The 13,706-nt window shown below is 37.5% G+C and overlaps 2 protein-coding genes across 14 annotated transcripts in view; both read left to right on the forward strand.

Annotated features, from left to right (window-relative positions):
• Positions 1–2,116, forward strand: part of PPIP5K2 (diphosphoinositol pentakisphosphate kinase 2) — a 47,427-nt gene extending 45,311 nt beyond the window's left edge. For all 13 annotated transcript variants that reach the window (XM_077789984.1, XM_077789977.1, XM_077789985.1 and 10 more), the window contains one exon: positions 486–2,116. In XM_077789984.1, the coding sequence (XP_077646110.1) occupies positions 486–589 (104 nt within the window). In that variant the 3' untranslated portion in view covers positions 590–2,116. The remainder of the gene's footprint in view (positions 1–485) is intronic.
• Positions 2,117–8,836: 6,720 nt separating this feature from the next.
• On the forward strand, positions 8,837–13,315 carry MACIR (macrophage immunometabolism regulator). Its single transcript, XM_021543998.3, is given in 3 exon segments — positions 8,837–8,930; positions 12,643–12,760; positions 12,763–13,315. Coding segments are annotated over 2 exon segments (621 nt in total). The 5' UTR covers positions 8,837–8,930; positions 12,643–12,669; the 3' UTR covers positions 13,293–13,315.
• The last annotated feature ends 391 nt before the right edge of the window (positions 13,316–13,706 follow it).

Consider the following 13,706-nt stretch of genomic DNA (forward strand, 5'->3'; position numbering starts at 1 on the left):
TGAGAGCTCAATAGCATTGCACAAATAGCTTTAACAGTAAAACTGTATTAATAGTTATTTTCCCTTATCCTTTGAATTGTTTTGTTTTCTATGGCCTGACGTTCATGAGCTTTTATTTTGAATTATGACAGCTATCTCCAAGTAAGACAAAGTAAATTTATTTCTTTAAATGGTTGAATTTCTAAGATGTTTTCTGAACACCTAATGTAGAGCTCTGTGACTGTTCTAACTAAAGCTTTCAATAACATGATGATGAATTCAATCATTAGCATGTTCAGTCTGCACTGTTGGCCCGCTCAAGAGCTGTCAGCTCTTGAATGGTTGTGCTTTTTAGAGACCAGATTTCACTTGGATTTCTAATTTCATTAGATAGTGCAGCTTATTTGTTTCTGTGCTAGATAACATGTATATTTCTTGCATTTGATGATTTTTAGCATGGATATTAAGTGTAAAACCTAATACATCTTTTCTCTCAATCTGTACAGCTACTCTTGGACATCCTGTTAATGCATCTAATATTAAACCATCTCTTGAAGAGGCCTCACTAGATGCAGAACTTTGTGGTGAAGCTCTTTCTGAGAAGAAATGATCAGACAAAACTGGAAACAACTTCTTAAACGGTTCTTTAGTGTGCGTTCAAGCAAATAATTGAGATGTCAAAAGCCACTTCTGTCTGCATCTGCAATTCATAGTGCACTTAAAAATCTTTATACATGGTTAACTAGTGTGCACAGTATTCAGGTCAAGCGTCTTTTCTCATTTTCTAAAACATAGTATACTTATCAGTTTTATGAGCATCACAGGTTTTAATGGAAAAGCTGCACATGAACCTTTTCTGTGTCTTCAAATATCTACTGTAAACATGCACAAAAAGAAGATGGTACGTAATACAGTGGCTCTGTTGTTGTCACTATAATGAAATCATTTTCTGTTGTCTTCATAAACTTCTATTTTCAGGAGTTTATAATCTCCCTGTGAATTTCTTCTGTGTGCTAAAACAGGATATGCATCTTGACTTTTTTTTTAATTTAACTACATTTCCAAAGAGATCTCTTTTCAGTGGTTTTGGAGATAAGCAGATATTTCTGCATTTTAATTATATTATATATATGCTGCAATAATTAGGCATGATGGAGTGAGTTCATGTATCAGCACTTTTGATTACTCTTTTTTTTCCTGTGTTTACATCAGATCTGTAACATTCAAATCTACCTTCTCTTTTATTGTTTAATACACATGCTTGTATACAGAGAGAGACTGTGGACTACCAGAACTCATACTATTCCAAATACTCAGGATTCATCATGGCCTGGGAATTTTCATACCTCCCTGCTTCCAATCTGCTGGTTGACAGCAAAAAAACCCCCCACAAAATGAAAAAAAGCCCAAAAAATTCCCACACAAACCAACCAAAAAAACACCAACAAACCAACAAAAAACCAAACCAAACAACAAAAAAGGAAAAATAGTTAAACATTTTATGAGATGTAAGAAGCATTTCTAAATTGGTGGAACATGGAGTTATGGTGTTGTCTAGAATTATTATCCAATCTAAGTAGTTTTTGTAATGTTTTTCTGTGGCATGAAAAATTACAGGGTTATGAGTACCCCAAATGTATGAAAATATAGACCCCTTCTTTAAGTTCAAGTGGCCACGTAGTAAGAATGGACTTTATAACTGCAAGTTAGGAAATTCATTTCATGTTTCAGCTGCAGAAGACAGCTTATGAGTAAAATACTTAAGTAGGGCTCTTACTTGTCTCCAGAGCCAGTGCAAGTTGCACTAGTTACATTCACTGGTTACTAGTTACATTCACTTTGTCACAGGGACTTTTTTCAGTGTTTACCATATATGAAATGGCTTCAGCAGATGATTAACAGTGCTGATTAAATACCAAAAATATGAAGGGTTTCACAGCTATGTATTTCAAGCATTTCATTTTCCATAGTGTTACTGTGTTACTTAGAATGTTGGTCTTGCATACAACTGAATGTACCCTTGTTTACCGTTTAAAAAGAGAACCTAAAAATTTAAGTATATGTATCATTCCAGTCAACCAAAGCTGTGGCATAACTTTTTTTACGTGCTTCTAAATAAAAGCAAGGTCACTAGCAACTTCTCTCTATTGTATTTTCTTTTAAAAACACTGTGAAGTATAGTGAGTAGCTGACAAAGTCATCTCAGTGGAAAACAATTTACATATAAGCCAATAATTTACAAATAAGCCAGAACTACTCTTGGTGGTAAGGATGTGTGGTGGCATAAAAGAAACAACAGTAACATTTTATACTGAAATCACTCCTGAAAAAGATAAGTGGTAGTCACACATTCCACAATGCTTTGTTGTGTTCCAGAATGGTAACGTCAAATACAGGACCACAGTGAGTGCTCTTCTACTTGCTTTTGAGACTGACAATAGGACACAATGTGAACTGCACGGATTTGAACCAATTTTTAATTCAGTTTTTTAATGCAATAGCACTTTCTCTCACAATTAAATTTTTTGAACTATACATCCTATTCCAACCAGATTTGGCAGAGGTCAAAGAATATGTTAACAGAAAATGAGTGGTCAAAATATGACTGTGACTCGCAAAATATAATCATCTTGCAATGTAGTTTAATTATTTAGCTTGGCATTTCTTCACAAATAAAGCATCATTACAAAAAATAACAAACCACAAAAATGTGTGTGAAAACTTCTAAAATTAATTTAAATCTGGTTTTATGTTTCTTTATCATAATCAATAAATTTCAGTTATGCAATTATCCTAGCACACAGAGGCTGTTAAGGGAAAGCAGATGTGCTTCTAAAGTTCAGTTTTATAGAAATCCGTATAAACGAGCCTAGGGAGGTATGCATACAATAAATAATTATACATATTTTCATATAATAATATTTTAAAAATAATGATCATACATGGAACAACAGGAGCAAAACCAGTTCAAAGGATAACGGCAGAAGACACGTAACAAAGATTTTTAAAAGCTGTTTCAGTGCAATAGAGAAATGGCGGAATGTAGGGATTTAAGATTACTATATGTCATCTAACACAGAAAGAAGCTCTGTTCCTATATTTTTCCTGCATTTTTTCTTAATCAGTTTACAGCAACTGTATTTTTACAATCCCATAAGTAACTTGCTAAAGAAAAGAATCGCAAAAAACTTTTGTAGAAAGTCAATTCTGCAAGAAGCAGTACAAGAAAAGAAGTGTACTTTCTAGTTTCTTTCTAAATAGAGGTTTTCATTTTGCCTGCTTTTTTGAGAACAAATTTTATTTTTTAAATGCTAATGTTTTTATTAGCCTTAGAAACAACTTGTGCTCTGAAATACAGAAACTGGTGTAACACCAAAGCAGTCCAGAGTATATTACTGTGAAGAACAGATGTTGAATAAAAAAAATAGGCCAAATATTTTATCTATAAAAAAGAGAATGTGTGAGCATACGAATGGCATCATATGTGTGCCGAGGAGGAGGAGAATGTACTAAATACAGCGAACATCCACATCATAAAAGGTAGAAGCTACTGTAGAAAAGACGTTACAGGAAGCTTAAATTCTTCATTGATACAAAACCAATTCTAAAGTGGACTTGCTTTAAAAAAAATATAAACAGACTTGACTGAAAAATTGTCACTGTGCCACACAATGCACAAACCTAATATATAGAAATAGACTTCTAATCCAGAGTTCTGAAAACTAGAATTTACAGATCTCCATCCAGTTCAAAGACATAAGTCACTGACAAGAGAAGACAAGGTAATTGGGTGACATGCATTTTGCAACAGATCCAGAATAGTCCTAATATAATGGCAGTGTATTTGCTTCCAACAAAGCTTTTTGGGTCTGAGTGCACCTGTCTTTCTAGAGCTCCTATTTCATCTCCCAGAAAAAGGAATAACTGCTTCTTTATTTAATAAAATTATTACTTGTTATATACTAATAGAAGTACTAAAAATTTGTGAATCTTTTAAAATCTAAGTCCATTCAGACTTCCTGTCTTATTTGTTTTCAGACTATTGATAGCTTTTTCATTTCTCTTTTGGGTGACGGCTGGGAATCTATTATACTTAAATTATTTTATGTAAAACTTCCATAATTTATTTTAAAAGGCTACTCTGGAAAGCATTCTAAACTGTAGGAATTTAATCTGTCTATAGATATTTTTAAAGAGCACTCGCACAGAACATATAGAGGTACAAATACTGAAAAGTAGAAAGGAAAATAAAGGAGAAACTCCAACCAAGAGAATTCAAAAGATGGAAATGACATTGGATTTGAAATAGAATGGAATGAAAAAAGCAGAAACTTGGAGGTTCTTGCCTTTTCTAGCTTCAATATTAGTTATGAGTATGTAAATATGGACTAAAAGTCTGTGCAGTTCTAGGCCACAAAAATTAAGAGCAATGCTAACGCACCTGAATACATCTAGAAGAAGACAACCAAGCAAGTAGAAGGTTTGGAAGGTCTGTCCTGCAAGGAATGGTGGGGTTTGGAGAGAAGGAGGCTGAGGGGCAACATCACTGCTGTGTTCAGCTCCCCGAGGAGGGGAAGTGGGGAAGAACGTGCTGAGCTCTTCTCCTTGCAATTCAGCAACAGGGTTTGTGGGAATGGTTAAAGCTGCATCATGGGAGGTTCTGACTGGACATTAGGAAGCATTTTTTTTTCTGAGAGGATGGTCAAATCCTGGCACAGGCTTTCTAGAGAGGTGGTTGATACCCTGAGCCTGTCAGTGCCTCAAGAACAGGCATATGAATAAACTCAATTGTTGCAGTGTGGTAGGGTGGTGGAAATGCTGCAGCCTTCTTTGAAACGTCTCCTTCAGAAGCTGCTCAGAGTAATGCTGTGAGAACAGCCATTTCAAGTCCATACACACACAAACATCACAAATAGCTCAGTGGAGGAAAGACAGGAAGGGTCTTTGCTGTTACATTGCGCTCAGGACATGCCTTTTCCCCATTGCTCGGGACCCCTGTGACTCTGATCAGATAACCCTGGACCCCTCCTTCTTGCCTTGACAGGGCTGGCAGGGAGCCAAGAAGCCCTCCCTGTCCAAAGCCTAGATAAACCCCTGATATTTCTTGTTTGTTCTCTTTTGCCCTGCTCTTTGGACATCACAGAATAAAGAGAGCTGGACAACATACATCGGGGTAAGAGCCTCTTTTGGAAATCTTAGCCTATCTCCTGATATTCCTCCCCTCAAAGCCTCAGATCTCTGGGTCAGCCTGATAATTTAGGGGCTGAGAGGGGGGATATATTCCAGCGAGGGCTTATTGCATCCAGCACACCAAAGGGACCAGACACAAAAGATGAAACCATGTGGTCTGCACGATTTAAGTAAGGGGTCAGTGACCTGAGGGCACAGTGGGGGCAAAGGGCAGGGTAAAGGGCAGAAACCTGCAGGGGGGATGAGGGATGAATAATTGGGGTGGGCAGTGTCAACTGGCCGGCGGGGGAGGCAGTCTGATGGAGATTGGCAGTAGTGCTGCAGAGCATCCTGAGTTAGGTCCTCTCTGTCAGTTTAGGTGGGGAAAACTCTATGATACAGTCTTGCAGAGCAAGCCCTGGGGATTTCCCTGGGGGGGAGGAGTCAGAAGATTCCACAGAGTCCTTCATAACGGACTTTAAATTTGGTCAGCCCTGACGTGGTCAGGCAGCTAAATTAGATGATCACTGTAGGTCCCTTCCAACTGTTCTGTTCTAGTCTAGTCTAGTCTATTCTTTCTGTTATTAATTACCATACATTTTAAACTCAACATAGACTATGTATTCAATCCAAAATCAATAAAGTTAAACAAGAACCATAGGAGTACACGGTAACTTAGGATGGAGACGGCTTCAGGAAGACTGTGGTCCAATGTCTAGCTCAAATGAGGGTCATGTGTGGGACCAAACAATGTACTTAATCCAGCTTGCACTTGAGAGCCTTGGAGGATGGAGGCTGCACCAATCCTGCGAGCAACCAGGGCCACTCATAAACATGTCTTCATCACTTCTCTTGCGCCTTAACAATGTACAGTTTGATTTTGGTAAACTTACTTACATTCAATTAACAGCCTACAGCAAAACTGGCAAATATTTTCTGTTGCCTCTCCCTATATATGTGCACACTAAGTGCAGATTTTGATAAAGACTGGTACTTCCATTTCCCAGTAACTTTTAGATCTCAAGGTGTAGGACAGAGTGTGTCTTTTCACGTTGAATAGTTCTGTTTATTGCTTCAAGATGCTCTGAATCAGAGCTGGTACTAACTGAAGATCTGCAAAATGCACAAAGCTCTAAACCCATCACTTTTTTCATGTTCTTTCCTGTGTTTGTGTTCATCAGACAAAATTCACCTTGCTGAAATAGCTGTTATTTTAGCTGAAATCATCTTAATTAAGTAAAAAAGTCAATTTGGCCAAATAAGCAAATCAAGGGATGCTTTTCACACTTATCAAACTTATTTTTTTTAAATTGTTATATAAAAAATTAAGATGGCATTTAAAAAATAATATGCTGTAAAATTTTCTTTAGGTTTTAAATAAATTTTCACTGTATTCACTGGTCTCCTAAGTTTTTAACTTAGCCAAATAATCATTTAAGAAAATATTAAACTTTTGAATTTGGATGGCAAAAGTTGCAAGTTGTATGGCAATATGTAATATTTTTTTCTTTGCACCCCCCCACCCCTGCCTCCCAATATAATGTTCTTCTGCCACATCAGCTATACCCTCCTCAGAGCTGCTTTTCTCTTCCTGTCCCCTCTCAAATTAGTGCCTTGTTTTTTATCCTGAATGTGGTTCTGGATTTCCAACAAAATTTGTGTTTTCAAAATAATGGTTACAATCTTCAAAAGGGAAAGAAAAGTGAGTATTTAATAAAAATGTTTGTATCATTTGGCTTGGTGATTAAATCCATGTACAAAGAGCCAAAGAAACACAAGTAAATATTCTATAAATTGCTCAGCTTTCAGCTGTTGAATTTAACAACTTCACTAATGTTCAAAACACCATAGCAGTTTCCAATGTTCAAATATAGAATATAGGAATAGCGAGAAAAATAAGCCTTTTGATAAAAGGACTCTGGGGATAATAAATCAGGAAGAGGATAATAGAAACTGAGCTGTTTTCCTTGTATTTTACCTTTAATATTGTGTTTACTTACGAATTGTCTTGTATTGTCATTCTAATTGACTGTCATTGATGTGGGAAGCTACTGATGAGCACAGACAGTCTAAGATGTTGGTAATTCATGTTCTGGCCAGGATGATGCAGAGAAAATAGCTTGTAGTGGTCTTTTTCCCTCTGTGCTGCAGTAGGGCTAAAGAGTGTTAATCAGATCGTGTGTGGGAAAACAAAGCCCAAGTTTTCTAAAGTATCTTTATTTTCCATGTAAAACCTTGGATGCCTTGATAAACATTGCAAAAAAAGCAGTGAAATATAGTAGTTTATCTTGATAAAATCTTAACAGCATGATTGCATTGAAAACACAAAATTTTGAAAATTATGGGGATTTAGGAAACTGTAGGTTTATTTTCAAATATTTGATTTGGAATTTGAATACTAGCTTTAAGAGAAGTCTTTGGGATCTGCCTTTCTTTTGGTGCCCAGGAATTTATAGTTTTGCACCATTTGCACCATGTTAATTCTGTCATTGTGATAAATGTTAATAAATTATACAGTTAATTAAATACAGGTAATTAAATACTAAAATATTTGACTGCTGTCGGCCCTCTCCTCCTTGGAACTCCATTTCCGAGTCTGACTGAAAACTCAGTTGACAGTGAGAGCAGGAAGTTGTTGGGAGGAAGTTTGTTGGAAGAAAGTTGTGATATACTAACTGACAAGATCTTACAGCCTCATTTATACCTTGGGACAACATAGGAAGATGGGATTTCCCACTCAGGCCAGTATTGCAGGTGTCAACATAACCAAAGGGGTTAGTGTACTGCAAGCAACATGGAGCATCATAATGCCCCTGAACTACACTCCAGGTTACTTACCCTGCTGCTTGACCAGATACATTCCCCATGTTCCATGCTAAACTTCCCAAGTTAGTTCTTAGAGTGCTTTTGTGATCTTGCAAATCCTATGACCCTTAAGGACTTGCAGAGCCTGTAATTCAAATTCCTTATAAAAACATTGGATTTTATTTCTCTGTTCTTTTTTCTAGCTGAGGATTCCAAGGAACACAAATTCCAGGAGCGTTTGGGTGCACAGTGGTTAGTCTGGATGCATTTGGAATGCCAACACCCTTCAGTGCAATTCAAGATCCAGAGCACCTGCAAGTTTCTTGGAAGGACCATTGGGACTAGAGGGAGACTAGAACATGGCCTTTGTATGGGGGGTCATCCACGCCTTCCCAGTCAGACTAAAACTTCAGCTGTGTGTTTAACAACGAGTCTTTAAAGACTCAGTTTCAGAAACAAAACCTAACTTAAGTCCATCCCTAGGGGCTTAAGAGCTGTGCGGTAGAGCTCGTAACTATGACTAAAGCCGAAAAACAGGACTATGACATCAAAATTTTTCTTCCCCTTTCCCTTTACTTTACTTGCAAAAGCCAAGTTTTTAAGGTTTGCCGCAGCAATAGCATCTTTGTGCAATAGAGAAATTATCTAACTGGTTGTTAGCAAAACCTGTTACTAAAGGTTTGTTATCTAGTCAGCGTTCGAACTTTGTAGGCTGCTTGGAAATACTTCAGGAGTGGGCGGTATTCCCATTTCCCACGATGCGAAATGGGAATGGAAGAGACGGAACGCTTGCTTGCCCCATTCTTACAGCTGCATTACGACAGAGAACGGAACGCGGCACTAAGGGCGACTGAGGCAGGCTGAGGACAGAAGGGGGAAGGCAGCGAGGCTGCCGCCGGGGAGGGAGGCGGATCTCAGAGCCTTAATATTTACTGTATGGCTCGTGAAGATCATTGACTGACCTTGTGCACTCAAAGGTATATTAAAATTCTTACTTCAGAGTACTAAACTTGCTAAGCTGCTTTGGCTCGTTCGCAGGCATGTTTTTCTGCACATTTACTGGAAAAGTGTCTTTGAGCAGCTGCAGTGCTGTTTTGAGTGGTATGCAGAATGTAGGAAAGCAATCTCGTATCTTAATTCTCTGTATGTCTTACTTAAATGCCGGTTTATATATAGTTTGCCTAGCATAAATGTATTCTTTATTACAGAGAAAATAAGAAATGATGAGCACTAACAAATGCTTCTTATGAACATGTCTTTGTTACTGTATCTCTAGAATGGGCCAGGATGTCATACATGTGTGCTTGCATAGCTGCATGCAGAAATGAATCGATGTCAGAAAGCTGCTCCTCCCACCACCCTCCTTCTGTTGGTATGTTATGAACCATATTCCAGCTAACAGGGTGTGCTTGCTTCAGTTGCCTCTTTTCCCTCTGGAGGAAGAGCATTTGTTAGGATAATGAAGATAGAGGAGCATGGTTCTCACAGTGGCTTTGAAGCAGAGGGAAATGAGGCAGTGGCACTGCAGTCACTGAACTTAGGCTCTGTGTAAGACATTACAGTGTAGCTTTATGTACAGTCTCTTTTTTGATCAGCCTTATGCTGCTGGCTTGGCCACCAGCAATGTATAATTATTTGCAGATGTGGTATGATATTGCAAAGTCAGCTGAGTCAGAAATGAGTGTTCGGAGAGGAAAATTTCTGTTCACACTAGTTGTAAGTTTAGTAGAAATTTACTGTGACTGCATCTACTGTTGGGCTTTTATAATGGTTACTTTATACGTGCATTACACTTGTTTTAAAGCAGTGTTTAAGTGAGGGAAGGAGCATTTGAGAAGCAGGCAAACAACAAAACTTTAAAGCCTTTATGTACATTACTCTAGTGAGCTTGAGAAAGGGACCATTATCAATGTGGATGGTATAAGTGAACAAGAAACTGATGCCTTAAGTTTTAGGTTTCATATTTTCCAGATTCTGCACTGCATTAGTATATAACTCTGAACTTCACATAAAGTGTTAGCAAGTTATTTTCACAGTTTACTTAGATAAAACAATCCTTTTCTAGCCTGAGAACCAAGGACACCATTGCAGTTTCAGGCCCAAAAAGTATAAACAACAGCGAATTGAGGAGAGCAAACTCGGAGGATGGTAACCTGAAGCTGTTATTGGACAATTAACCCCAATATGTAAATGGACCAAAACTTATAAAAGCGTGAAACCTCATGACCAGTTGTTCATCTTGGGTATAGCCATGGCTGGGCTCTTGTACTACTCAAGATGTATCCTTTGAAGGCCTTTTCAGTAAGTACCTACTTTATTCCTTTATCACTAGCATCTGTTCTAGGTAGCCTCTCAAGGCATCAAAATCTTTCCACCAAATATCTAAATATCTGCTGCAGATTGTAGCAAGGTAAGACAAAGAACAAGTGACTTAAAGTCACTTTTTTTCCATGAAAAAAACTGTAAACCTAAATTGCATTGATTGAACATATTTTTTATAATATTTGTGAGTAATTCTATTTTTAAAGTTTCTTTCCTTGAATAGCTGTTCCTAGTCAAAGGCTAGGTATTGCACAATTTAGGCTGATCATTTCAAAATAATGTCACCAGAGCTGCACTGACTTGGAAGTATAGAATACTACCCAACCTTAATTTCTTTTCTAGTATTCTAGCACAAAAACAGTGGAGACCCATAGTCCCATTAGAACTTTGTTTTTTAAAGAAAAGAAGTTAGTATTATTTGGTGAAAACTGGAATACTTTAAGCACTCTCCTTTTGTTTATTTGTTTGTTTCTGTCTTTTATTTTTAAAAGGCAGTTTAGTTTTTTGTTGACATCTCAGGTTGTTTAGTGTCTTCCCAAGTGGGCTAACCTGAAAATAAGAAAAACTTCGAAAATTCAGCTTAGATTTCAGTTGATGAAAAGGTGGGAGATCAAAAATACGGAGAAATAAAAATGAAATTATAAGGAAAACATTATTTTACTTACTAATCCAATAAAGAATAAAAATTATTTGTGTTACAATATGCACCAGCTACTTTGTGTATATCTCACTGTTTCATTTTTTTATGAGTCAGCATAGTAAATAACCAACTTTATGCTGGCCAGGAGCATCATTTCACTGACCAAGTGAAGGGGAAGTATTCATCTGTGATTCAATCCAACAAGGAAGTCTCCTTGTCCATGTGAAAGGCTCTAAATATTTTAGAGAACTTAGTGTCTGTTAAATACTTCCATCTGCTATTGCTTGGCAGAGAGATGTTAAATGGCCTTCTTTCCCGCCATTTTATTTCACTTCTGCTTGCTAAGTCTGCTCATACAAAATTCATTAGTCTGGTCAGACTCTTAACATTCCTTGTGTCTCCTTTCTTTGTAAATTGTATGCTTTGTCATGCTGATCTGGTCTGAGGTAGTCACTGGTGTTGCTAGCTGTAGTCTCTCAGTAGTGCACTTATGGTCTTCAAAGTTAAGAGGTAATTTTCCAGATCATAATAGTTTTCTGATTATAACACTCAATAATAACAAGAATTTAAAAACTGGTTCCTGCTACTTGGAGCAGGAGCATATGAGTAGAAATTGATGCAATCATCTTTTCAAAAAGAACACTTTGTAAATCCTTGTTTTATATAAGCCATGTGGTATTTATTGCCTGGTATCCTGGGTAGCTGAATGGCCTAATTTTTTACCTGTTGACAAGAACACCCCCCCCCCCCTCCCCCATATACACACAGACTTTACTAGTTGTTTTGTAGCTGTTGTTTTACACTACATTCTGAAGTTACTGCTCTGGCTTTATTAAGTCCATAATATCAATTCTATATTAGAGGTGGTAATAGCTTGCAGTGAGCACTTTTGTTTGTAAAGGTACCAAATAATGTATTTGGAATAGTTGTGAGGGAAGGGTAAAATAGTCTGTTTCATAGAGAAATAGGAAAAAAACCAAATAAATATTGCTTTTTCTTAAGATGCTTATAAGAATGTAATGTAAGGTTCATTAAACATAGTACACTTCATTAGAAATACATTAGAATCCTATTAGAATAAAAGAGTGTGTGTTTGATTAATTGTGAATAAGATGATAGGTGAATTTTCTTGGGGAGTGGGTGAGGATTGGTGATGACCAAATCAGGCAGGTGTGGTATGGCTAGGATACCATTCTTTGAATTTAAAGCAAACTGTGTGCACATCTGGAAGATGGAAGCATTGCAGTGCACCCACATCAGTTCTGGTCCATGATAATATCTAAATGAGCTCGTACTTTTTAGTCGTGTGTTTTGAAAGCTTTGTTTAATAGTATTGTCAGCAGACAAATCACAAAATAAAGATGGGGGAAGGTGCTGTGGATCTGCTAATGGATGTAGATGCTACAAGAAGTGAGAGACTACAAAGAACCAAATGCATCAAAAGGCTAAAAAAATGGCCCAGAAAGTTGTTCTATTTTTGTGTGTGATAGTATTCAAGTATGTTTTTAGCTGTTTAGAATTATCAGTATCTTTATGGTATCTTTTATTAAAAAAAACCCACCCAAGATAATTGACAGACATTGGTGATAGGTCTGTGACACCACGCGGAGCTAAGACCAGGCTGAATAGGGGAGTACTGGTTATGAATTCTGTGTCATGAAAAATATCTTTTCTGTAATCCTCTCTCAGTATCTTGTGTTGCATTTTCTAATCAAGTTCTGATTTAGTTTTAGGAGCAAAGCTGTGTGTTTAAAATGGAAGCTGATGTGAATGGAGAGTCCAGAACTGCCCTCTCCACCCTCTCTGTGCCTCTTGCAGAGGTGAGTTCTGCAGCCAGGATGGAAGCAGAAAGCCACGCTGTTCCAGCACCCCCTGCTCACCATTGAGGCAGACAGTTGCAGGATACCAGATCCTTCGCATGGATTCTAACTACCTGGTTGGCTTCACAACTGGAGAGGAGCTGATAAAATTAGCCCGTAAGTGTATTGGGAGTGAAGAGAATAAAGGAGAATGTGGTCCTAACCTGGGGTCCAAACATCTTGATTCAGGACTTTCACGTTCCTCACGTTTGTACAAAACTAGAAGTAGGTACTACCAGCCATATGAGATCCCAGCAGTAACTGGAAGGAGGAGGAGACAGATGCCCAGCTCAGGGGATAAATACAATAAAGCTTTACAATATGAACCTTACAAGGCATTTCATGGTCCCCTGCCTCTTTTCCTTTTGAAAGGTAAAAGGGCTCATTCAAAATCCCTAGACTACCTCAATTTAGACAAAATGAACATTAAGGAACCTGCTGACACTGAAGTGCTACAATACCAGCTCCAACACCTTACTCTTAGAGGGGATCATATGTTTTCAAGGAACAGCACATGAGCTACCATCTCAAATTTAGAAATGGTTTCTGATCTTTTGTCTGTTGCTGCAGAAATCCACTGTTGTGCTGTGTACATGGTTGTCCACACTGTAGGTAGTTTTATCATCTCAAATGTTACCAGGAAGTAATTTATTTGAATACAGTCTTGGCAATGCAGTGTTCTACAAATGCTTGGAGAGAGAAATCTTTTCTGATCAAGCAGCTTCTGATGCAGATTTGACTGCAACTAGTGGATATTTCTTTGGACGCATTTTAACAAAAAAAAAAATCTTTTGATTTTTGAGATTTTTTTTTTTTCTGTACTGCTTCTGTTTACACAACAGTAATTCAACACTGAAAAATTTGTGATACCTGCTTGGTTGTTGCTAATTTTGGCTTGATATTAGAAACTGCTCTTGGATAAGTACCCAAGG

The sequence above is a fragment of the Lonchura striata genome, chromosome Z (genome assembly GCF_046129695.1).
Source record: "Lonchura striata isolate bLonStr1 chromosome Z, bLonStr1.mat, whole genome shotgun sequence".
In the NCBI taxonomy this organism is placed as follows: domain Eukaryota; kingdom Metazoa; phylum Chordata; class Aves; order Passeriformes; family Estrildidae; genus Lonchura; species Lonchura striata.